At 40.2% G+C, this 24,211-nt stretch overlaps 1 protein-coding gene across 2 annotated transcripts in view; it reads right to left on the bottom strand.

Moving 5' to 3' along the window:
* arhgef10la (Rho guanine nucleotide exchange factor (GEF) 10-like a) overlaps positions 1-24,211 on the bottom strand; it is a 112,225-nt gene that overhangs the window by 17,524 nt on the left and 70,490 nt on the right. For both annotated transcript variants that reach the window (XM_072381604.1, XM_072381603.1), the window contains exons 20-23: positions 23,255-23,376; positions 6,060-6,146; positions 2,361-2,575; positions 1,453-1,610 (exon numbers count right to left, since the gene is read on the bottom strand). In XM_072381604.1, the coding sequence (XP_072237705.1) occupies positions 1,453-1,610; positions 2,361-2,575; positions 6,060-6,146; positions 23,255-23,376 (582 nt within the window). The remainder of the gene's footprint in view (positions 1-1,452; positions 1,611-2,360; positions 2,576-6,059; positions 6,147-23,254; positions 23,377-24,211) is intronic.

Raw genomic sequence — 24,211 nt, 5'->3', positions numbered from 1 at the left:
ATCTGTAAATACATACAACACCAGTTCCAGAAAGTTGGGACATAGTAGGAAAAGTAAATAAAAAACAAAATGCAATGATCTGCAAATCTCAAAAACCTCATTAATGACGATTTTTTGTGATTAATAAGCTAAAACCAATAACAGAACATAGAAAAACAAGCAAAATAATTCATGACAAATATGATTTCATCTAAAAAAAGTTTGGGCAGGGCCATGTTTATCACTCTTCTTTCAACAACAGCGAGTCTCCTCAGGAATGTTGTTCCATTCTGTCTGATGTTACTCAAGCTGCTCAACAGTCCTGCGTGCTCATTGTCGTAGTCTGAGTGTTATGATTAGACAAATGTTTTTGGTTTGTGAAATGTCTGGGCTGCAGGCAGGACAGCTCAGCATATGGACTCTTCTTCAACAAAACCACATATATGTACTGCTGTGTCCTGTTGTGATATATACAGTACACTGTTTGGCATTGTCTTGCTGAAATATGCAAGGTCTTCCCAGAATAGGACATTGTCTGAATGGAAGCGTATACTGCTTTCAAGCCAGTATATACCTTTTAGCATTGATATGCTAAAAGTTGCCAGCTCCACGGGCACTAATGCACCCCCACATCATCAGAGATGCATTTAGATCTGAGCACTGATAACTACCTCTCCCATTTAGTCTGTGAGACATAGCGACAATTACTTCCAAATAGAATTTCAAATTTCAATTTGTCTAACCACAGAAAAGTTTATCTCTTTGCCTCAGTTAATTTTGAATACATTTTGGACCTGGGTAGACAGTGAGGTTTCTGGATCAGGTCCACATATGGCTTCTTCTTTGTATGATAGAGCTTTAACCTGCATACGTGGAGTGCATGGTGAACCATGTTCACAGATTTCTGTAAATGTTCCTGAGCCCATGCAGGGATTTCATGAAATAATCATGCCTGTTTTTAATGCAGTGCCACTTGAGGGCCAGGAATGTCCACAGAGAGATGTGCTCGGATTCTCTGAATCGTTTGATGATATTTTGCACTGTAGAGGATGGACTATTCAAAGGATTGCAGTTTTACACATAGAAACATTCTTAAATTTCTCCGCATTTCTCCTGTTCATGACTTTTTTTCATTTTTTCAGATTGCTGAGCCTCTGCCCATATTTACGTCTAAAAGACTCTGCCTCTCCAAGGTGCTCTTTTTACACCAAATCATGTCACTGACCTGTTGACAATTAACCTAATTAATTGCATCATGCTCCTCCAGCTTTTTCTTGTTTGTATCACTCTTTCAGCCTTTCCAAGTGTGTAAAACAGCATTTTTTTCAAATGAGCTTTGTAAACATTCACAGAAATGACACATTCTTTTTTGTCAGCACAGACTACACACTGGAGGGAGGTATGAGCCACCTCTGGCAATCACCAAACCTCAGCTATTAGTCTGAAAATGGAGCAACATGCAGAGCATCTCACCACTATTATTTCTTCCATAAACCATAACGGTCCCATTCCGCAGGCCTGCAAACAGGAAATGAGAGGAGTGCTGCAGGCATAGCACAGGGCAGCCCTCAGGGTTGTGGAGGGTCAGGAGGCATTGTGCTGCTGGGTCCACACTGCCATAGACCAGAATGCTGGAAGAACAACAGCATCACAAGTCAACATGATAAATGCATGTCATTTCAAATGACAGAGACATGTTGTTATGCAGTTTGATTTGACAGCACACAAAACATTGCGTATGTGGAACCACTCTTTCTGCATGTTTATAATGCCATCTGAAATCGTTGCATCAGACTGACAAATGCATGTCGCTGTTTGTTTCTCACTGAGAAGAAAATGCTGAAGTGTTGGTTTCTTCTTTTTCTTTTTCCTTAGACAGATCATTTTACTGAAATAAATGTGAGTAGAAAAACTACTGACATCTCATTTTGGTTATTAGCTAAATAACTATCACTGCTCCTAACTAAAATTACATTAAATAGTAACACAATGTTATCCACTTCATGATGTCCATTACCTGATGTTTAAGAATGTGCTCTGTCTGAAAAACAAATCAACACTTCATTCACTGTAACTATGTTGTTAGGATTAGGAAATTGAGATCAAGTCTATCCTCTAAACCTTCTGATTTCTGCTGTATGGGAATCAGGAGGTTTATTGGATTTAAAAACGAATCAGTGATCTCAGCACAAGTAGCCATATCGATGCTTTTCTGGGGTATCAACTAGGACTTCTTTTGATGAAATATTGACAAAGAAAATCTATACAGCTAGAAGTATCTGGGGAGGGTGACAAAGGATAATGCAGGGTATTATTTTACAGCAGAGCATGCAGAGTACAGTGAGGAGCATTTTGTTCTTATCTTTAAATAAGTCTCTCACCGGCCATCATCTAATCCAACGCAAATGCTGGTACCGATCCCTGAAGCAGCCTTGTGAACCCCTGCCTCCACCTCCCCAGTCGGAGAGGGAGCTGCCACATACTCCAGACACCGAACAGGAGAGCCTACCTGCAGGCTCTTTACAGCCCTTGGAGTGGGCCTGTTGAGGGAAAATATTTCTATGTGGCCTTGAGAACCTTCTCCTCCACCAGACACCTGTAGGGAACAAAAAACCTAATTGAAAAAGAGACTCCATGTTGAGCTGTACCACGGACTGACTTCTAATGACATGAAATAAACTATCATGCTGAAACTAAAAAAGCAGACAGAGAGAGCAGAAAGTGGAACCAGGCCAATCTTTAGCAGATCATCCTTGAACTGTGTTTTCACTGTCTTAATCAATTTGTGAAGGTCAAAGGATAATGTATTGCTGGTCAAACCTTCTCTATGTGGAAGCAATGCAGGTTTAGAAAAAAAATGTTTGAATCGGTATTCCTTTCAGCTCTACCACATACGCTTTCTTTTCATATCCCTTTTTTTGTTACACTTTATGTAATGGATTCTCAATGTCATCTCCAGAGCATTAAACAGTTATTAAAACTCATGCGATCTCTTCATCACTGAAGATCAGAGAGGCTCTTGTTAGTTTCTCCAAGGCTTTGAGTTGCCTAACAATGATTTTCTTTTTCTTTTTTACTGCTTTCAGATTCAGCGTCTGATCTCTTGCTGCAGTCAGTTCACGATAAAATTGAAATAAAATGATTTTCAACTAATACAAATGACATCTAATATTACTATATGCAAGTTTACACTGAACATTACTTTAAGCACCAATGAAGAAGCATAGACCAGCACAGAATAGAACTGCTGACAGGCTGGGAGGGGTCTCAGTGGCTCAGTTTGAAGTGGGCTAATCAACCTCGGTAAATATATCTACCTTTCTGAATACATGACAAGCTGTAAAAAAACTTTCTGAACAAAAAAAGGCTTCCACCAATCATGTGTGTCCACACCCCAAAGGCTGAGTGTCTGCCTTAATGGAGGCTTGACTTCCAATGTGCCACAGTTATATTGGCCTTTCTGTAAGCCTGTCAATGCCAATGCTGAGACAAATAAGAAAGAAACAGCCCTCCAACCTATCTCTGATGAAATTCCAATTAAGGTGGCATTGCTTTCATAGCCAAACAATTAACATGTCGCTGTGGGTTTTCAATATGATTCCATTTATTACGCCTGTGGGAGGCCTGTGCGAATGCTCAGAAAAAAATACAATGTTTTTCCTGGAAAAGATGCCCGGCTGCTTGCTGCAGGACAACAAAGATTTATTCTCTGTATGAATCACATCCTGTGAATGTGACATGAGCTAAATATAGTATTTAGCTCTTCTCTTCCACGCTCACCCTTATTTGCATGCAATCATTTGTTTGATTTGTATCAGCACACAGAATCTGGACAGGAGCGATCCTTTGGGCTCTTGAGAATGAGCTAGAACAAATAATGGTCTGTTGCACTGGGTAAAAAGAAGATAGGGGGGACTTATCTTACAGCAAAGAGGCCTCCAAAGAAAGCAAAGCTTCAAGTGGATGAGGATTGAGAGCCAGAGGCAGGCCCCATTCACCCAGGCTCCTGCACAATTTAAGCATTCACTTCACATATCCATTTGTTCTTTCAAAACCTCGCCACACATCACAATGGTCACGTTCCCTGCTAACAAAATACTTTCAGTTCTACATGTTCACAGAAAGTACTGTCTCCTGACTAAGTCATGGCTCCTTTCTTAAAGGAAAACTATCTGGAGATGTGCCCTGGATAGATTATTTGCCTGACTGATGCAAAAACTTCCTCAACAGCAAATGCTCTGCCAGCACTAATTAGATTACTTTGGATGCAGGTAGTGCAGGAGAATGGTGATGATAGCACACTGTGCTCAGATGTGTTCACAACAATTAGAGTCCAAAAACCATGGGTCACCAGATTGTTAATGTATCCGGAAAGGGATGCATTCTAAGTTTCCTGTTCCTAACACTTTCTATGAATGCTCACTTAAAGACAGAGTTTGAGAAGTTTATCAAAAATGAGATGTAGGAGGTTAAGAAAAGTGGGACGAGGAAGGTGAGGGTAACCCAGGGAAATACTGCGGTATCAAGCTGATTAGACACAATGTCATTACTCTGATCAAAGCATGCAGAAATCCCCATAGCCCATTTTACTTTAACATGATTAGTGTCATCTCTTATTTGACAAGCTTGCCAGGGAGGTAGAACCAACTGGGGGCGGTAACACTCAGCCACTAATTATTCGTACTGGATCCGCAGGCCTTCGCTATCAACGTTTTGGCAGGATAGTGCTTTATTTTTGCTTGGTGACATATTGTACTGCAAAGTATGTAACAAACACTGAGCTAGAAAAAGGTCATATATGCTGAGTACTCAAAGAGCAGCTTGTATTATCTGCATGGTCAGTTTTCAGTCCAGTTTTCAGAAACACACTGCAAAGTCAGTTCACCCTTTTAGTGATTTTAGCTCAAACAACAAAGACCTCTTAGATTCATTTTTTAGGAGGTCCTTCTAAAAAGTAGTAATCATAACGCTCTGACTACCCAAAGGGCTGCCAAGTTACAGTCACAATAAGTACCAACATTTATTTGGAAAATCAAGTCTGACTGCTTCACAATGCATTTATAATTCAATCAAGGGATACATTTGCATTTTTTACTGTGCAAGCCTCCATCCTCCAACCCTTGACAATTCAGTTGCTAAAAGATGCTGACATAAAATCTGTCTCATGTTGACTTTTTTTTCAGCAGCAAAAAAATCTACAGCTGACTCACTGAAAATATTTGACTGAAATGTAAAACTAGAAGGCATCAACTCTGTCCAGGTAAAACCTAAAAAAAAAAATCAAAATACAGGGCAATGAATGCAGAACTGTTTTAACATGTTTTATACGTTTGATCATTTTTGTTACAATTTGTTTTTCTCTAATTCCTATTCTTTTCACCATGTGATGGTGCGTGTTTGAAAGTTAGACTTTCCTATGATTTGTGAAAACACTGGTATCACCGGGCTCTGCCTGTTAATGCTACTTCATCTCTTTTCCCTCATCAGTGAGTATCCAGTCTTCTCTCGAATAGCACCAGATATGCAATTAAGTCTGAGATACTGGGCTGTACTCACTGTTATGGAGGGCCTGCACTTGATTGTACCACCTGTTAGGTCAGAGAAAGGTATAGCGGATAAATTACCCGGCCTCTCCAAAGAGAAGAGGAAGCAAAAATGGAAACTTTCAGATTAACAGCAGATTCTCTGCATCATTTTTTACTCCAAATGTTTCCCTGTTTCTAGCTAAATTCCCACAAGTCCAGGGTTAGTGATGTGATAGTCTGACAAAACAATTTGCTCCACTCATCACGAAACACTGTGCAGCAGTTACTTGCTACTAGCCCTTACACTGAATTAATTCACAGTTTCGAGGAGACATTTTATAGAGAAAAATGGTTTATATCCGAAGCTTAGCCTTGAGATACATTTTATATTCTCCTTAAATGTGGGTATTTAAATGGTTGCGATAATTGTGGGAAAGGCTAAAACTATGAGTAACAGTCAAACACGTATTCTTCTCCCTTGGTTTGGTCAGGCTGACATTAGCTTGAATGTATGGGTGTCCGTATAGATCTGCATGTCTATGTGACATAACTTACCCAGAGGTAGCCTTGAGGTAATGAAGTACTTGCTGCAGAGAAGCCCAGCAGTGCACAGTGAACAGGATTGTGGATGGCAGTTTCAAGCTTTAGGAGAAAAAACAAATCAACAAATATTCATTAAATATTTGTGGATCAATAATACATCTGCAACAAAACTTTCTCTGTCTTGGCAAATCTTATGAAGATGCATGTAAATGAATCTTAATTACCATCTGCCTTTTACAATAACTTTGTCATGAATATTAGGTGTATGGCTTCCCACCCACATAACATAAGCTGTATATGCAGGCGTTTGAGAATGTTTGAGATTCTGGCTGCTCCTGCCGTTTTAAAGGGAGCCAATGCAAAAGCACTGAGCACACTGAAAAGCATTGTGTTCAAAAAGTTAGCATTATGGGGGGTTTCAGGGGGGACTTTCCACAGGATGTTCAGGTCAGTGTGATGATGTAACATTCTAATCCTGAAATGACTAAATCATTTTTAATTCAAACTACTTTCATCCTCACAGTTTCTCCTCTACATATAAAATGAATGTCTCAAACCAAGCATCTTTGTCTTCTTTCACTGAAGATAGGCCCCACGCTTTTCTCTTAAATTGCCCTGGAGCCCAAAGCGCGCCAACCTGTTACGCCTGAGCTTTCTTCAGATTTGAAAATGAGGGGTTTCTTTAACGAGGCTGCGTGGTGGTGTGGTGGTTGGCATGTTGCCTGACAGCAAGAGGGTTCCTGGTTCAAATCCCAGCCCTTCTGTGTGGAGTTTGCATGTTCTCCCCATGTATGACTGGGCTCTCACCGGGTTCTCCAACTTCCTCCCACCCAAAACATGCATGTCAGGTTAATTAAATAGACCCTAGGAGTATGAGTGTGGATGGTTGTTTGTCTCTGTGTGGCCCTGTGATGGACAAGCGACCTATCCAGGGTGTACCCTGCCTCTTGCCAAATGACAGCTGGGATAGGCTCCAGCACCCCCGCGACCCTGAGTTGGATTAAATGAGTATAGAAAATGAATGGATGGATGTGTGGGTTTCTTTAACCTGTCATATAAACTATATGAAGCACGGGAGATTAATTAAGAGAAAATATTACAACTGTCTGGCCAGCGCAAGACTCTGCCACTCAAGGTTTGATCATTTCTGTTTAATACGACTTAATAGATTATCCCACAAGTGTTTATCTAGGGCTGTAGTTCTCGCCTGCCTCCCCGTCTGGCTCCGTCTTCCCCTCAAAACAGTAGCCGCATTAACAACCCTCAACATGTTTTAATAAATATTCTTCAGAGAATATCCAAAGTAACTATTAATGCTCTTTGAGTTTTATAACTCATTTCCTGAGTCAAATCAAAGATGGGCACAGCCACTGAGACATCCCCAAATGGTTTGTGAACTGCTGTTAAGAATAACGAGTCCAGCATTTTGCCAACTTCTAGTTTGTCTTTTGGAACCATAGACAGTGGGGCTGGATAATGATACTTTCAACCAAATTGGACAAAAATATGTATTGCTGGAGCTGAATATTTGTTTATTATGTTCAAAGGCGACAAAGGGGACAGGGACGTCTGGGTTTCTCTGCTCAAGCTGCTGCCCCCGCGACCCGACCCCCGGATAAGCAGCAGATGATGGATGGATGGATGGATGGATGTTCAAAGGCAGTGAACATCTTACAGAAGGGGAAAATATATGAATATTCCTTACTGATATAGAAGTTGTGTTTGTCTGAAATGGAGTGACTGAGATTGACATGTTCAGCATTGAGACGTGGATAACAGCACATCAAACATCAAGCTCTTCTAACCAACGCTCCTTCTGTTTGAGAATGTTGATTACTTTGGAATGTGGCCACGAAGGCGAGCCATGTTGCAGAGAGAGCAACACATTTTGTGTCATCATGATGATGAGGGGCTAAAAGCAGTTGAGTTGGTGGTTTTGAGAAGTAAGTGAGAGTAAGGAGAGCGTCAGAGATGAGAGCTGCACGTCTTTTACTGTCGTCCTCTATGGCAGCAGCCATCAATCACTGGTGATTTATAGCCACCCCGGGCAAAGACCCTCCCCCTTTTCACTCTTGTTGAAGGTGTTTGTAAACACTAAAAAGAAAAAAGGATACTGGCTAGATCACCGCTCTCCTCATCTGCTCTGCAAAGTCATCCCTCCACTCCCTGTGTGTCTGTCCCCATCTATTCAAATTCATTCCACAGATGCATGGCTCGTCCTCTCTATCAATCTCTCAGTTTTCATTTCTCTTCCCGATCCTTCACGCTTTTTTTATGCTTGCTCTCTCCCTCCTCTCTTTGCCTTTTGCCTCCTGTCTCCTCTCTTTCCTATCACAAGCTGTGAAATGTTTTTTGATAGGTAATTAAGCAGCAGTCATAAATGGCGTCCATATGGAAAAGCCCTGTGGTTAAAAGAAAAAGAGCTGCAGTGGGCCAGAGGGAGAGAAACACTATAGTGGGCTGTGCTGGCAGTTTGCTGGTGGATGGATTTTATCAGTCACCTGGGACTAGTGAGCATTGTTGGCCAATCTTCGCAGGGCTAGATAGCTTTGTATGTTAGTGCTTTGCAGTGTCAGCCTGACAATGCCAGCGGGATCTGTTCACATTACAGTCATCTCACTACCACTTCACATAGAATTCAGTGGCTGGGATTTGTACTGGGATCAATCAGATTAACAGCTGATGAGTAAATGAAGCATCCACTATTTTAAAAAACTGGGGCCTACTCTTGTAAAATATTTTCTGGTGCAAAAAATAAAGAAAAAAAAGGGAATACTCTAATAGTAATATGCTACTTGCTAATGACAACGCTTTACTGTATGCTTAACAACAGCTACCTCTTTCTATGTAGAAAATGACTTAAACACACACAGTCATGCAATCATTTGCCAGAGACATATATTCAGTTTAACATAACAGCTTTCAAGTGTTATACAAAGCATAAAAACTCTACACACATAAAATGCACAAGGACACCAAGGCAGGAACAGATTTTGTTCCCATCAAAACGTGAACAGTGACTATGATCAATACAGTAAACTACTGGACCACTTATTGAAATTCTTTAAACAGCCAATAATAGGAGCACAGGTGAGCATAACAACAAAACCTGAGAGATCATTTCCACCTGTGAAGGTGCAAATTGTATCGACAGGCACAAAGGAAAACTGGGCATATAGCAACATCCATATCACTGACAATCCCCATGCTAATGCAGAATCAGTGTGGCCCCATTTAAAAATCAATGCCATCTAAGCTTTCTCGAAGTCTATAGTAAGTCTCGTTTGTAGAACATTCTGTGTGTACATCTGGAAAGCTGTAGGTGTGAGGCTTAAGATATTCCCCTTGCGTGGGTGCAGGAGGAGAGCGGAAGGTGAGCCAGCTGAGGGGGGTTTGATTGAAGACTTCAGGGAGAATGGGGAGAAAAAGGGAGGAAATGGGCAGGTGAACTAATTAAGGTAAGATTTGTTGATGTGATGGGAGGGCGGATCCCCAGCTGCTGGTTACCAGTGACCCAATGGTCGACAGAGGGCCCCTCCCCCACCCCTCACCCCAAGGGGATGACAGCCCATATGCTTCTTCCAGGTGAATATGGCTACCACAGAGGCATCTTTTGTTTTTCTGGAACACAAATTCAAAAGATGTGGAAGTATATTACATTCCTGTCAAGCAAAAAGGGATTTATTGTAACTGTGCTTTATGCACCATCAAGCCTGGTTACATGGCGCTACACCTCTGGCTCAGTATGTCAACAACAGCAAGTAGTAACAGTTATTGGTAGCAGTCTAATATGACAGGAAAGGGTTTTAATGATTCATGCTTCTGGCTGCCATACTGTCAGAGCAGTGTCCCCTCGGCAGAGACTGCCTCCCCAATTCCAATTAGTGTCGTACTTCCCACGGCTACTTAGGTGCACTGTTTTTCCTTACATCAGTTTTCCTGTGTTACCTCTATGACTTTTGCTTTCTGATAAGTGGAGAATTTACCACTCATTACATTTTAGATAACTGCTTACCAAAAAGCATCCATGTATCATATTCACTCGGGGCCTATAATATTATTGATGACAAGGCACACTGCAACCAGCAATGCATTGTTTGGTCTCCACCATGTTTATGGGATATATTTGCTTTACTGGAAAGAGTGCTTTACAGTCGCTCATGAAATATTTTCTGTGTGAAATGGCTGACCACACATTTCTGGACTGTTCAAAAGATAACAACATGTTTGCAATTGCTTTACATTGCAATGCATAGCCTGGTGAAAATCTAATAAAAAAATGATCTCAATAAATGGCAACCATTCAGAGAAGTGGATGCTGTATATTAGGCCCAGGGAAAGAAATTATGCCTGTACGTTTTTTTCTAATTCTATAGTCACAGTGCCTTCCCCCAATTGCACATACCAACAATCTTTTACACGCACTAACAAGCACTAATAGAAAACTTCCACTGTTTATTAACTGGTAATTGACTGGTGCTGGCACTCCCTCCCCACTGCAAACCCACGGCCTAAGGCTACAAACAGGACGTCCGCAGAGTGAATCACCAGTCAACCTAAAATTACTTGCATCCAGAGCTTTGCTTCAAGTACTGCAGGCTAAACAAGCTACTAACAGGAAATATTTTGCAAAGTTGCTGCTCAGGTTATCAAGAAATAAAAACTCTGTTTACATGTCTTCATTGCTAGACTTTTATATGAAAAAACTTTTTTGTTTTAATCTGTCTTTAGATGTTGACGTAGGTAGTGTAGCTCGGACAGGTGCAGGCGCGTGACAAATTAAAGGCAAAACTAATATGAAGTGTATTTGTAAGGTCTTGTCGCTTACGTGCCACCAGATAAGCTTCAATTTGCCTTGGAATTTATTCAATGATGATTGGCAAAGCCATTTATTATGATAGACATTACTTCTCATCATGGGATAGAGATGATGAGAAGTAAGAAGTACAACTTTGTATTCCTCTGTACTGACCCAAACCATATCTGAATAAATGGCACTCAAAACATAACAGATCCACACGTTTTTCCTCCAATTTGCCACTGGTACATGTGTCTTATAACCTGATGTAGCAGATGGCTTGTTTCACAGAACCATCTGGGAAGCTTTTGTTAGAAACAGTTTGGAAAAGGGCAAGTGCTTTAAAAAATATTTGGCAGGCGAGTGGATGAACCATCTGTCTATCACCAAGGTATTTTCAACTAGTCACATCATCGGAATGTAGCCTGTTGCAGAATAAAAAAAAATCACATCCTGAAGCCAGTTAAGAGAAGAGTCCGAAAAACCTCAGAAGTCCTCAGAAAAACCTCGAGTGCAGTTCTTAGCTGGTCTGATAGAGGTAGCTTCAGCAACAATATGGTTTGGAGCCTAACAAGATAAATTATCTTGCGAGGAAATGTCTGCAGCAGAGCCTGCTCTTTACATCTACCTTGGAAGAAAGGTTTGTCCTGTTTGAGAAATTGATTTCTGACATGGCACAAAGATATGCTTTTTTCTAACTGTTAATATATTAGATATATACCATGACTTTCTACCATACAGATACTGTACATCAGAGCAGCACATCTCATTGCTAAACGCGTCATTTTCATTCCTGTCTCTTTAAGGCTCCCCTTCCTCTGACCATTTACTTTATCAAGTGCTTTGTCAGATATGGCAGAATTCTAGACAGCTATTCTTTAATTTAAGTGTTTTTCAAGTATTTTACAAATACATTTCATGGTGATGTCATTAGGCAATGCAAGCAAATCCAGTTTCATGCAGTTAAGGAGTAGTGCTCTGTTGAGGAGATTAACTCTCTTTGGTGTAGACTTTGGCCCTTACAACTTTAAAGACCTTTCACATGCACCCAAAATGCATAACATGGCATCTTTATGTACACTGAAATGAAATGTTAATTGCAGATAAAACAAATTTGTTTTAATATATATGTAAAAAAATGGTTGAAACGCCATAAACTCTATGACACTATAGCTAAGATTATGAAGTAATTAGGTATGATGTTTAATCATCACACTAACTGAACCTGGAACCATACTCTAAAATCTCATCTTTTTTATGCATCAGGGCTTGGTTGAGGCACTGTGACAAATATGTTCTCAGAGGTCCAAAGAACTTATAAAAGGCAGTTGAATTCCTTCTCTTGGCTCTTGAAGACATTTCACTTCTCATCCAAAAGACCTCCTCAGTCGAAATGAACAGTGGGAAATGCTGCGCTTTAAACTTCTGACGGGTTCATTGGCACCTAGAGAGTCCATGTTAAATTTAAGTGACTATCACTAAGCACACAGGATCTGTCAGCCACACATAATGAGGCACTGAGATCCTTCCCCCGGTGACTTCACCTCCATTTGCACTTTGATGTATATGATCTTAAATTGACCATGATGGCCTGTTGGATAAATCACTCAGATAACAACTACCCTAACAACCTACATGATGGAAGGGTGGATCAACAACGCAGTTTTAATGTGTACAAATCTCAAGTGCTTAAATACTCCACAAGAGGTTAAATACTTTGAACTACCCAACAGCAAGTTAAGAGGCCTGTTGGATGAGAGGTAAAACCTCTTCAAAAACTAAAAAGACAAAGTCAGACTTTTAGGATTAGCAAGATCAGAATTATGGAGAATCAACATAGATATATATTGAGAACATTTTTTATTCTATTGTAAGACCATTAGCCTATTTTACTAAAGAGCTTTTTTTTCCTAATGAGAGAATAGATTCTGAGCCTTACTCAAATAAAACATCTTAGGCTCAGTAATACGGCACATTGAAGCTATACTGAACACCATTTACAACATAAGCCTTCACATACAGTAACAGCCATGTCATCTGTGGGCATGTACACCTGTGACATTGCCATATGGGAACAGCAAAAGGTTGTTTGTTAATAGTCTATTTTCTAACACATCATACTCTTCATTGAACCTAATACAAAAGGACAAGAAGATCAAAGCTGAAACTTACAGTTTGTGTTTTGATTTTTTATGCTAGATGTCACCCTGTGATTTAAATTCTACCAGCATCTACAGGAGGAGATCAAAGGGCCAACCACCTGCTGTGTTTGCAGGCCTGAATTACACTCAGAGTATTCAAAGTCATTTGAAGACAATACGATTAAACCATCTGATGGAAGCTGAGAAGACAGCCTCAGTTTTAACTCTTCATAGGTCTATTTCAGGTCCTTTAGAGGTGGTTAGGACATGCAGCAAAACCATATGGCTATCAGCTTATTAATAAAAACCCTCGGGACATGTCCAACAATTTAATAACCACTGTCTGTACAGTAACGATTCCCTGTGTCCCCTGGCTATGCTACAGATCATATCAGCAATAAGTGGAATGAAGTTGGAGAGTGGTTTTGCATATCACTGCTCAGAGTGACATTGGTAGGACATTATAAACTCATATTCATGACTCGACTGAGATTTTCTTCCTCGTGTCCTTCACTGCTCCTAGCTGAACCGTTGCAACACACCCAACAAATGTGATGCAAATTCACTCTGTTGCTATGCCCCATCTTCACAGACACACTGATCCTCACACCATCGCCACTGAATCCTACGGCCACGGCAGTTCCAACTGTGGATGAAAGCAGTGTCCTGCCCCTGCGTTAATGGGTTTAAAAAGGGGACCAGAGGCCAAAACTTTTGCTATATAGTCAATCACTTCCTTCATCTTCCCCTCTATTTTCCCGGAAGCAGGAGACTTCTGCAGTGGGCCATGACAAGCCTTGGATGAGCAATCTTTGCCGACCTCAAAGACAGAAACTGACAAAATGATTTGCCAACTTGCAGTCCAAGATGAAACCCTGGGCATAAAAGTGGACAAGGCTTTATATAATCCTTAATATCAGATGGCAGGAAATGCAGAACAAAAAGGGAGTACTGGTGCCAGCTCAGTCCTAGCCATGTGCTGGTTGCAGCTACTTTTGCCAGGGATGCTCGGCCATCGGAGAGCACCTACAAAACTGGAATCCACCCCTTTCTTGGATTCTGATTCTAAAACAGCCCGTGTGGCATTACATGAGTTAATCACAAATCATAACTTTTTCATGAATGCTAATCTGGTTGTTCAAGCATCACACTTCAGCCCTATTTTGATGTTTTAAGACAATGTTTTATTTTTCTACTCTTCACTTTAAAGCCTTAGATGGATCAGTCCAAGAGCCCAATAATCAGGATTTTTTGACACAAATATAAAAATCTAAATCAAGTCTGCTAATTGGTTTAATCACAATTCAGTTATAACAAACGAACACTTTTTGCATAACATGAACGTAAGATTGCATGCTCACAGTTTGACACACTTTAGAAGGGAGCAGAAGTCTAAAAATACAAAGACGATACAATAACAAAAACGATACATTTAAGCAGAATAAATTGTGGTAGTAGTGCATGTCTTGAAAGTAAGTAGGAGAAAGACTAATTAACAGAGTAGAGACCAAGGAGAGAAGATGTCATTGCTACCGACAAGTCTGATCTGGCACAATATGAAAATAAAATAGGAGACAGGGTTTCCATCCCATTCGTTCTGATGCAGTTTCTGGATGTCGTTCTCACCACTGATGTATAATCAAACAGGAAGAATGTGGCCAAAGAAGCATATTTAGCAGATTTGCAGGATTTCCCTTCTGGGTATATAATTTGTTCACGCATGCTATCTTGACAAGGATAGCTGAAACAGTCAGTTATAGAAGCAGAGTTTTACTCTGACGCAAGGCTCATGTGTATGATTCTCTGTGATTAGTGTGTTAACTGTCACAGAACCAGACCAAGCCCTTTGCAGATGATCTCACTGTCAATCAGTGAGCGTGGCTATCCGTTTCATAGATAAATTGGCACAATGCTGCCCTCTATTGGCAAGGAGAGCAGCAAAGACAGAGGGACATTCATATTTCACTGAGAGAAAAATTTTAATAATATAATAATAAGTACTTTTAGTTCAGCCTCACTGTAACAGCCACAAACGGTAGTAAAAAAAGAATAACAACAACAAAAACACAAGAGAAATAAGAATAGTAAAAGAATGTTCAGTATATTAATCCAAAGCTTAGGTTTGCTGCATGTAATTACACAATTCTATCAACATATTAGTGCTAATACAGACTCTTTGGTTTTGCACTACTTATTTCAACACACATTTATTTGACTATATATACAGTACATCAGGAAGGAAAAGGTGGTACTGTTGGTGAAGCTGGCAGATATTCATTATAACTTCTCTCAGATTTTAACTTTACATTTATTATTCAAGATGGAATAATGGAATATATATTATGGAATAATACAATGTTGACTTAAAGAATGAGTAAAATAAAAATCTAGACAGATGTCTAGAGCAAAGATTTCCTAGTCTAGTCTTTTTTAGGGTTCTTTTTCTAAAGGAGCTTATGAAACTTATGAAAACACATACAATACAATAGCATATAATAGCAACCTGCCGTTTGCAACTTTGCACATCAGGTTTTCTCAAAGTGCTCACTCACTACATTTCTATTCTGCCTGTGTGGTTCCTTTTTCTTTTCTGCTGCTGATGTAGGACTTAAGATCTCAACAAAGGGTGATAGGCAGGTGGCAATTGCTGCAAAGTGCTTTTAAACAATTACTTAAGTTTGATCAACTCTGCTGCTGATGTTACTTAGCAGTGGCAGAGAAAAGATCCGGATCTACAAAGAAAGACTGACCTCTGTACCCTTTTGGTACATTAGCCAAGATGTTGAAAACTGTCACAACTCCCTCAGAGTTGTTCTGAGTGAATGCCAAAGTTTGACTTGTGCCCTGACCTCGGAGAGAGGTCCTTTTTGATCGGGAATCTTAAGCAGCCTTAGATTGTGTGCTGTCACTGCCCCCTGTATGTCTGACAGTGACAAGGTTGGTCTGTCTGGAGTTCGGTTTTGCTGAGCCAAGTCACGGTGACCAGAAGGGCCGAATACTATAAGCTCCAGCGACAGGCCTGCTCTGATCCATCGTCACACAGGGAAATCCGATTGACACTTCCTCCTGCTTTCCTTTACTCTGCATGCTAAAAGCTTGTCTGCCCCCTTGAACTTAGTGGATGAGCAGCAGTGGTGTGTTTTTGTGGAGAGAGAATAGTGGTATGCATGAGTATCTAAATTTTGAAAAAAAAAAAAGCTATTTTTCCCAATTAAACCAAAAATGACCAGGAAATATGTTAAACTGAAATTAATATGTCCATATAGAGTAAAGCATTAAAGAAAGCAGCAAATTTACAGAATATTTGGATAGTCTAGTATCTATGCATTGCATGCTGAAACAGTTGCTGTTCATGTTAAACATAGATGTCATTCAGTTTAACTTAATTCCTTGAAAATAAGAGCATGACGAGCATCATTGCACACCTTAAAACCTAAAACGCATGCCATGCAAAAACAAAGCAGATGCTTATGTCACTGACCATTCTATTCTATATTTGCAACTTCACTTCGACCCGGAGAAAGTCCAAAACCTATTCAAGCAACTGAAAAGCTAATGTGTGGCCGTTGGTGGCACAGTGGATAGCTGTCTGTGGAGTAAAATAGAAGCAGCCTAAGAGAGCACATAACACACATCACTGGTCATCGTTGTCATCAAACTGAATCAAAATTCCGAAAGTCTCATTTCTAAAAGGTGCCATAGAACGAAAAGAAAACTGATCTTGATGAGGATCAGGTCTGAGAGGGAACAATGTGCTGTCTGGAAAGAGTCTTAAGCACTTGTGCATCCTGCTGTTTGTGCTTTTCTGTTTGCCAGAAGGATATTACTGCAGAGTTAAAAACGGAGCTGCTACACCGAGGTGGATATGTGCTTAGAACAAGCTTTTAATCCATGCTGCGGCATCTACTCTCAACAAATCAGAGAAGTGGCTGATATCTGTTGCTCTGAAAGGTAGCAAATGACCTTCAAGAAAAAACAAAAGGAGAAGCATTGCGTAAGGTGTCAACTTGATGACTCCAGCTTAAAAAATTATAATAAAATGACGGTCTGGAGGGGGAAGAGGAAATAAATCATCAAAAAAGCATTGCTTCAGGGAAAGGCCACCTTTTCACATCGTCCTTCTCCTTTTTAATCCATTTTTCATAACATACTGTCTCATCTGTGGTGTGCAACACTGACACAGCCTTCACACCGAACTCTTTCATTCATCTTGGATGTAAGAGATTTAAGTCCTTATGTACATAAATCAGTCATCCTCTCAACAAAACGTATTTTTATTATTAGCACAAGTGTATGTGCTACTGCAAAAAATGCCACTCAACAAGCTCATTTTCTGTACATGCAGTCACTTTCATGTAGTTGCTGAATGCACTGTGCTGTTCTCTTATCACTCCATCAGCAGGGAAGATGGATGACACTGTGAGTAAGAGGAACATGCACAACATGCTCCTGAATCACCAGCTAGCCAAGTAAACAAGTGCAGACCCCAGTGACCCTGCAGAGTGCAATTTCAACAGATGGCAAGGAAAGGAACAACCTATAACACGATTAATGGGTTTTGAGGCTTAATTGAACCCCTTTAAAAAGAGAACAAGACAAGCATAAATAAATGTATAATGACAATGATCTCTGTGATCTATGTAAACTAGTGGACTGCATTAAGGGTGAGCGGGCTTTGCCATTTTCTCAGCTGAGACGCAGAAGCTAATCCTCTCAAAAAAAAGAGGAAAAAAGCTAACCCTGATGCAGCGCAAACCCTTTTCCAGTTTGTCATTCCGCACTTCAAAGCATACATGATGAAATCCCCCAAGGTATTATATGAGCTCTGGCGTAGCAGCCATCCTCAACCCTGTCCTACCCTAATGCCTCATAAACGGAGTCTGGAAACATGTCTCTTTGCCTTTTCTTAAGTCTTTGCAGCCTTTGGATTTAAAAGGACATTTCAGAGTTGCAGGAAAGAGGTATTTTCTGCTGTGAATCATTATGTAGCCAAGAGATTCCCGTCCTCTACTTGTAAAATACGGAAAATTTGTACACATGCCTCTTTTAACGTGGTAAGATCAGAAACACAACCAACACTGATCTGCTTCAGAGATCTGCTGAATAAGCTGTTGAACAGAAATACTGTGGACAAGAACATGTATGTGTCCCAGATGGAGACAAGTATGTAATTTAAGTCACTTAGTTCCCGATGTAAGCCAGTGAATGTGAAGTCAGTTGTTCAACAGCTTGCTCTGTCCCCACATTACTGGCTTTCATAAATACATCCATTACCAGTCTGATGACGTCAAACAGTAAAGTAAAAAAAAAAAACAATGAAAAACTCAACTTCTGTCAGGGTGATGTATGCTGCCATCTAAAACAATGCACCCAGAAACAACAGAACGAGATTGACTAAATTTTCTAACGTTTGCCTTGAAACTTTGAGATTTTGATCTGTTAAATGGGTATAAATCCAAAGCCCACCAATCCTGGTGAATCTGACATCAAGCACTAACGTGCTATTGTTGTGGAAAATGGCATTCGTTGCCATTCCATTTACCAGTTATTTCTCCTGTGCAAAAGTCTGTTACCCTTTCTGTTTTACTATCTCCTATTAATCGCTTAACCCAACCACCTCATGCCTCCCTTTGGGCAAACTGCCAAACCTGTTCTGTTTCATCTTTCAAAATGGCACAGAGGGCAGTGAAACAGAGCGTGCTGGGACTCTTTAAACAACAAGGACCATCAGAATGTGGCTTGTCTATTAACCAAGATAGGGCCTGATTCTTTGTGTGAGAGAGAAAGGGAAGAAGAGAATGAAAGAGATAAATTGAGAAGAGTCAGTCCGCCCCCGCTGTTCTCACTCAGCAGTCTTGTGATAAGGTTTATCTTCGGTGCCTAACTAGTTCACCCAGTAGCTCTGTCCAGCCCCCACTGAGTGGACCAGGGTGCACGGACCTGCATACAGCCAGCCATGGACGGAGCTCACAGAGGTTATTTGTGCTTGTTGTTCATTCTATGCTGCTTTAGAACTTTATTTTTGCAGGAAATGACTTCGGCCCCTTTGGCCACATCTCTTTTAATCTGGGATTTCTTTTTTCTTTTTGCCTCCCTTTCTTCATCATTTCTGTTCACTGTAACTCAGACTGCCAAGAGAGGATGCAGGAGCTGTGGAGCTTTGGCATAGAGAGGCGTGTGCGTCTCAGAGGCAGCGGCTGAGGCAAAGATGGAGGCACAGGGAGGGAGCATGAGGGGGAATGCTGCTGAGTTAAGCCCCTAATCACAGTCTGCTCTGCATGAAGGACTTAAAGTCACTCCATTTAATGCTACCTTCTCTTTAGTCAAAAAAGAGAAAGAAATACTCCCTACCTTTTAAACTTCCTGATGCCAACCCTGCATTCCTGTTACATATCCACTCTGCAGAAGCATACACGTGGAAAGCTATAGTATACACTCAAAACTCGCATGTCACACATACATACAGTCAGAGAAACAGAAACTGAATATCTGCACACACCAATGAATGTTTCTTTGTTCTGTTTGTACTCATGCAAAATGATACAAGCTCATTTTCACATCTGCACAAAATTAATAAACATAAAATAATTCCAATGCAAACCACATTTGTGATTGAAATGCCCTTCACTGCCATGCTCAGGTGCTTCATTTGTTTTTGTGTGAAGCAGGGAATGCGAGCACATTCTTAGAGACTGCAAGGCCCCTCTGGCTCAAAATATTTTAATTGACATGACTCAGCTTCCAGGGAGAACAGACTTTTTGCAGAATAATCCAGAATGTTGTCCAGGTCTTGTGGAAAATCCCCACCTACCATACTAAATCTAGACTTTCTGCACCGTTTCTCCTTACTTTCCTCTGCCGTCCACATGGCTAGCAGACTATGGGTCAGTGAATAGGTCTTAATCCAATGCAGTAACATTGATTTATGCTCGGGTGTTCCAGTGCCATTAAGGTAATTGCATGATCACTTTATAACATCCTCCACTGGTACACATGGTAATTTGGCTCCATCCCACCACCTAACTAGCTCAGTAGGACCATAACCACATCATGGTTACAGGAAATGTTGTTAGAAATATCATCTTTCCGCCCTTGCAAATTGATTTTACACCATTTCCACAGACTCTTAAAGCCCACAAGTCTATCTCTCACCTCTGCTGACCATTTGATCTAACGGAAGCTTCTTGGTCTTAACAGCTTGTATTGATTGAAATTCTTCAGCCTGCAACCTAAAGGGATGCTCCTGTGTCACCTTGTAATTCCAACAGTCTATGTATTTTTGAGTGAGATCATCACAGAGATAGTGGAGTTTTATTTGCCTAGGTCAAAAAGAGAGGGCTGTGATTGCATTCAATAGCACGTGACTCGAGAATGACATAAGATGATCTCTTTTGACACAGTCTTTTATTAAACCCAATATTCTGCCAAGACTATGGACTAATGGCTGGTTCAAAGAAGAAGTTAATGTGAAATTGCTTTGACAGACTGAGCCAAGTGAGGCCCTTTGCCTCATAAATATAAACACTATTGGTTTAGAAACATTGAAAACTTCAAAATACTTGCAGCTAACGTACAATTGGCAAATGCAAGATGAAATTGGGATTTAAAAGTAACCTGACAGCAACAGCAGAAAATGTAATTTGTTCCACAGTTTGTCTATAAATATGTCACCCCTCATTAACAATGATGCATCATAATTTCATTATCACTGTTACACTTCCAATTAAATTGGACTGAGACAGCATTAAAAAGCACAAGTTTCATTTAATGTATTTTTTATTTTATTCTCAAAAATGTCTAATTTGGCTTAACTTCATTCATACCTCACACTTCATACATTAATGAGGCTTTTACCATAAAGTTGTCACCCATGCTGTGATGAAACAGCATGAGTAAATATGACAGTAATAGCCAGAGGATGCTCAATTTCTCAAGTATGAAAAAATGGCATTTCATTTACACTGAGGCTACTGTGCAATTCAAAAGCATTTCCGACAAATGAACAAGATTTATTTTTGCTACACTGAAGTGTGTATTTCGATTGTACTTTGTATTGATTTATTTATTTTTTTCATATTCAGAAATACAAACCACTGAATCATTTACCACTGACGGTAATTTCTATCTTTTTTATGTGTTACAATGCATTCCTCTGTTTAATTTGCATCAGAGTATACAAAGTATACGTCATCGTTGCAAAATAAAGATTCAATACAACCCCAGTCCCAAAAAGGTTGAGACGCTGTGTAAAAAGTAAATAAAAACAGAATGCAATGATTGGCACATCTTTTGCAAACATGAAAAATGTTAGCTCATCTTGAATTTAATGAAAGCAACACATCTCAAAAAGATTGGCACGGGGCAACAAAAGGCAGGAAAAGTAAGTGGGATTAAAAACAAAACAAACAGCTGGAGGAACATGCTGCAAATGATTAATTGACAGCAGGTCAGTAGCATGACTGGTTATATTAAAGAGCACCTTAAAGAGGCAGAGTCTCTCAAAAGCAAAGATGTGCTGAAGTTCTTCGTGGAAGAGGGCTGAAAATTGATATTGGATGCCTGTGATCTCCTTAAGAAGCACTGCATTAAAAACAGACATGATTCTGCCATGGAAATCACTGCTTGGGCTCAGGAACACTTCCAAAAATCCTCATCTGTGTTCACCGCTCACTGTGCCATCTACAAATGCAGGTTAAAGTTCTACTGTGAAAAACAAGTGGCCATATGTTAACGGACTCTAGAAACTCTGCTTTCCTCTTTGAGCCAAATCTTCTGGACTAAAGAGAAGGAGAAGCCATTCAGCCTGCTTTCAGCAATCAGTTCAAAGGCCGTCATCTAATGATATAGGGGTGCATTAGTGTGTATGGAACTGGCAACTTGCACATCTGGAAAGGCACCATAAATGCTAAAAGGTATATTCAGGTTTGAGAGCAACATATACTCCCACCCAGATGATGTCTGTTAGAGGGAAAGCCTTATATATTTCTTTAAGAAAGTGCTAACCACAGGAGGTAGACTGCTCTGACTGCAGTCCAGACCTTTCACCAACTAAAAATATTTGGCACATCAAGAAACACAAAATACAAAAAAAGACAACCCAGGACTGTTGAGCAGCTAGAATCATTTATCGGAAGAGAAAGGGACAACATTCCTCTCTCAAAGCTCCAGCAACATGTCTCCTCAGTTCCCAGAAGTTGACTGATGACTGTTGGGGAAAAGGGATGCTGCACAGTGGTATACACGGCCCTGTCAAAACATTTGTGTTGCTACCATAAATTCAAGATGAGCTAATATTTTTCATGAAATGGTAAAGCGTCTCAATTTTATAATTTTCTGTTTTCTACAGTGAAAAAAGTATTGCTTTATGAAATTTGCTAATGACTGCATTCTGCTTTTTTTTTTTTTTTTTACATTTTACAAGGTGGAGCAACGTTTTATTAGTCGGGATTGTGTATTGTGATTTCTAAAGATGGTTCTATGTAAATTACACCAAGGTCTATGAACAATTTAATACGGTTTGCAGACTGTATGTAAAGACTTAAAAACAGATGCCAATTGAGATGAATGAGAAGTTGCTACACTGACATTAAATTTTTGAGAGAAACAACCAAATGATTACTTTCATATACTGAAAATACAATTATTGTCAAAATTGTTCTTCTAGTACAGGTACCAGAAACCCAAGCAAAACCAAAGTGTCAATGGGCTGTATCAGTTTGTTGTAAGGATGACAAAATAAGCAGAAACACCCTTCCTATAAAATGGTGGAGGTTCTATCATGGTGTGCCTTTGGGGCGAGAAGAATTAAATGTTTGAGAGGAATAATGATGACAGAGGAGTACCAAGGCATTTTAGAGTGAATGTGTTACCTATGGTCAAAAGTCATTGGTCTCTCAGTAGGACAACTACTTAAAGCACATGTCCAACAGCACAAAAGAAAGGCTGAAAAGGGAAAAAAGATGGACTGTTTCAGACTGGCAGGTATAAATCCTGATCTAAACCCCACTGAACACCTTTGGAGAAAGTTGAAATATGTCATTGCAAAAAGGATTCCTGCTAAGTTAGAAGAGCTTGAAGGCACAGCAAACAGAAGAATGTCTGAAAACTGTGATTGAGGAAGTTTCTACGGACACAGGAAATGTTAAGAGGTTCTCAGTCTGGTCAAAGGTGTCCTGCCCATGTGAAGGTGCAGATTTACAAGAAAACGTGGCAAAATCTATCCCATTCAAGAACCGACCTTTGTCTCAAAATGATGAAAGCAGATTTACCTTTCTCCCTGTAGCCTTTGTAGCGAAGACAGGCATGTGACAGGCAAGTAGTGGACACCAAAACGGTGCTATTGTCTTCCCTTCATCCTCTCCATATAACCAGCCTGGGGAATTCTCTTCTCCTAAAACAGAAAAAAGGGAAACATTTGGAATCCTTCTTGCTCAGGTTGTACTGACTTCATGTTTTTCCAACTTGTTAATTTCAATGTATTGTTAGCATGTACCGCACATGGTATAAACTCTCTGAAGCTATGTCACTACAAAAAATAATCAAAGACATTTCACAAACCCAGGTATGTATAGTGAACGGTATTAGCATGTGAGTCTAATAATCAGCCAGAGGCTTATTCCTTGTTGCAAGAGGCAAGGCCAGGCACTGCCAGCACAGAGTCTCAGCAGTGATTAAACCTTCACTTAATCAACACTGTGAGTCTGTTCCGGTAGGAGATATACAACTGCTGGATCTGAGTTAAAAGAAAAGGATTTGCCTGACGGCGTGTAGCTCGTAGCTTTCAGCTCTACAACAGGTGCGACACTGACAAGTCGCAAATCTGCCAAAGTACTCCCACCATGTAACTGCATAATCATCCTTTTTAATTTACAGGAACTAAATTGTGCATGAAATTTAACAGCTTGACAAAACTTCTTCCTTGGTTTGTTTGCATAGGGTACCTTGAAATGATCTACACTTCACCCGGAGTTCATCTCTTAGAATCATTGGGGATGTGTTACATCCATATGCAGTGATCTTAAAAGCCTCTTGCAGAACTCGTTTGATAGGTGCAATGACTGAGACTCTTTGAGTGGTTAATAGAAAGTGGGTATACTTCAGTGAGCTTCAGAGACAGAACCACAGGTTTGACCAATTGGAAGGTAGGCTCTGTCCTCTGCTTTCTTAGTCCACATGTCAAAGTGACCCTCAGCCACAAATGTCCCAAAGAGAACTCATTGATGTGG

Source organism: Leuresthes tenuis, unplaced genomic scaffold, assembly GCF_036924035.1.
Source record: "Leuresthes tenuis unplaced genomic scaffold, fLeuTen1.0.hap1 SCAF_3, whole genome shotgun sequence".
Taxonomy (NCBI): Eukaryota; Metazoa; Chordata; class Actinopteri; order Atheriniformes; family Atherinopsidae; genus Leuresthes; species Leuresthes tenuis.
The sequence above is the reverse complement of the archived record's forward strand: the minus strand, read 5'-3'. Positions and strand labels throughout refer to the sequence as shown.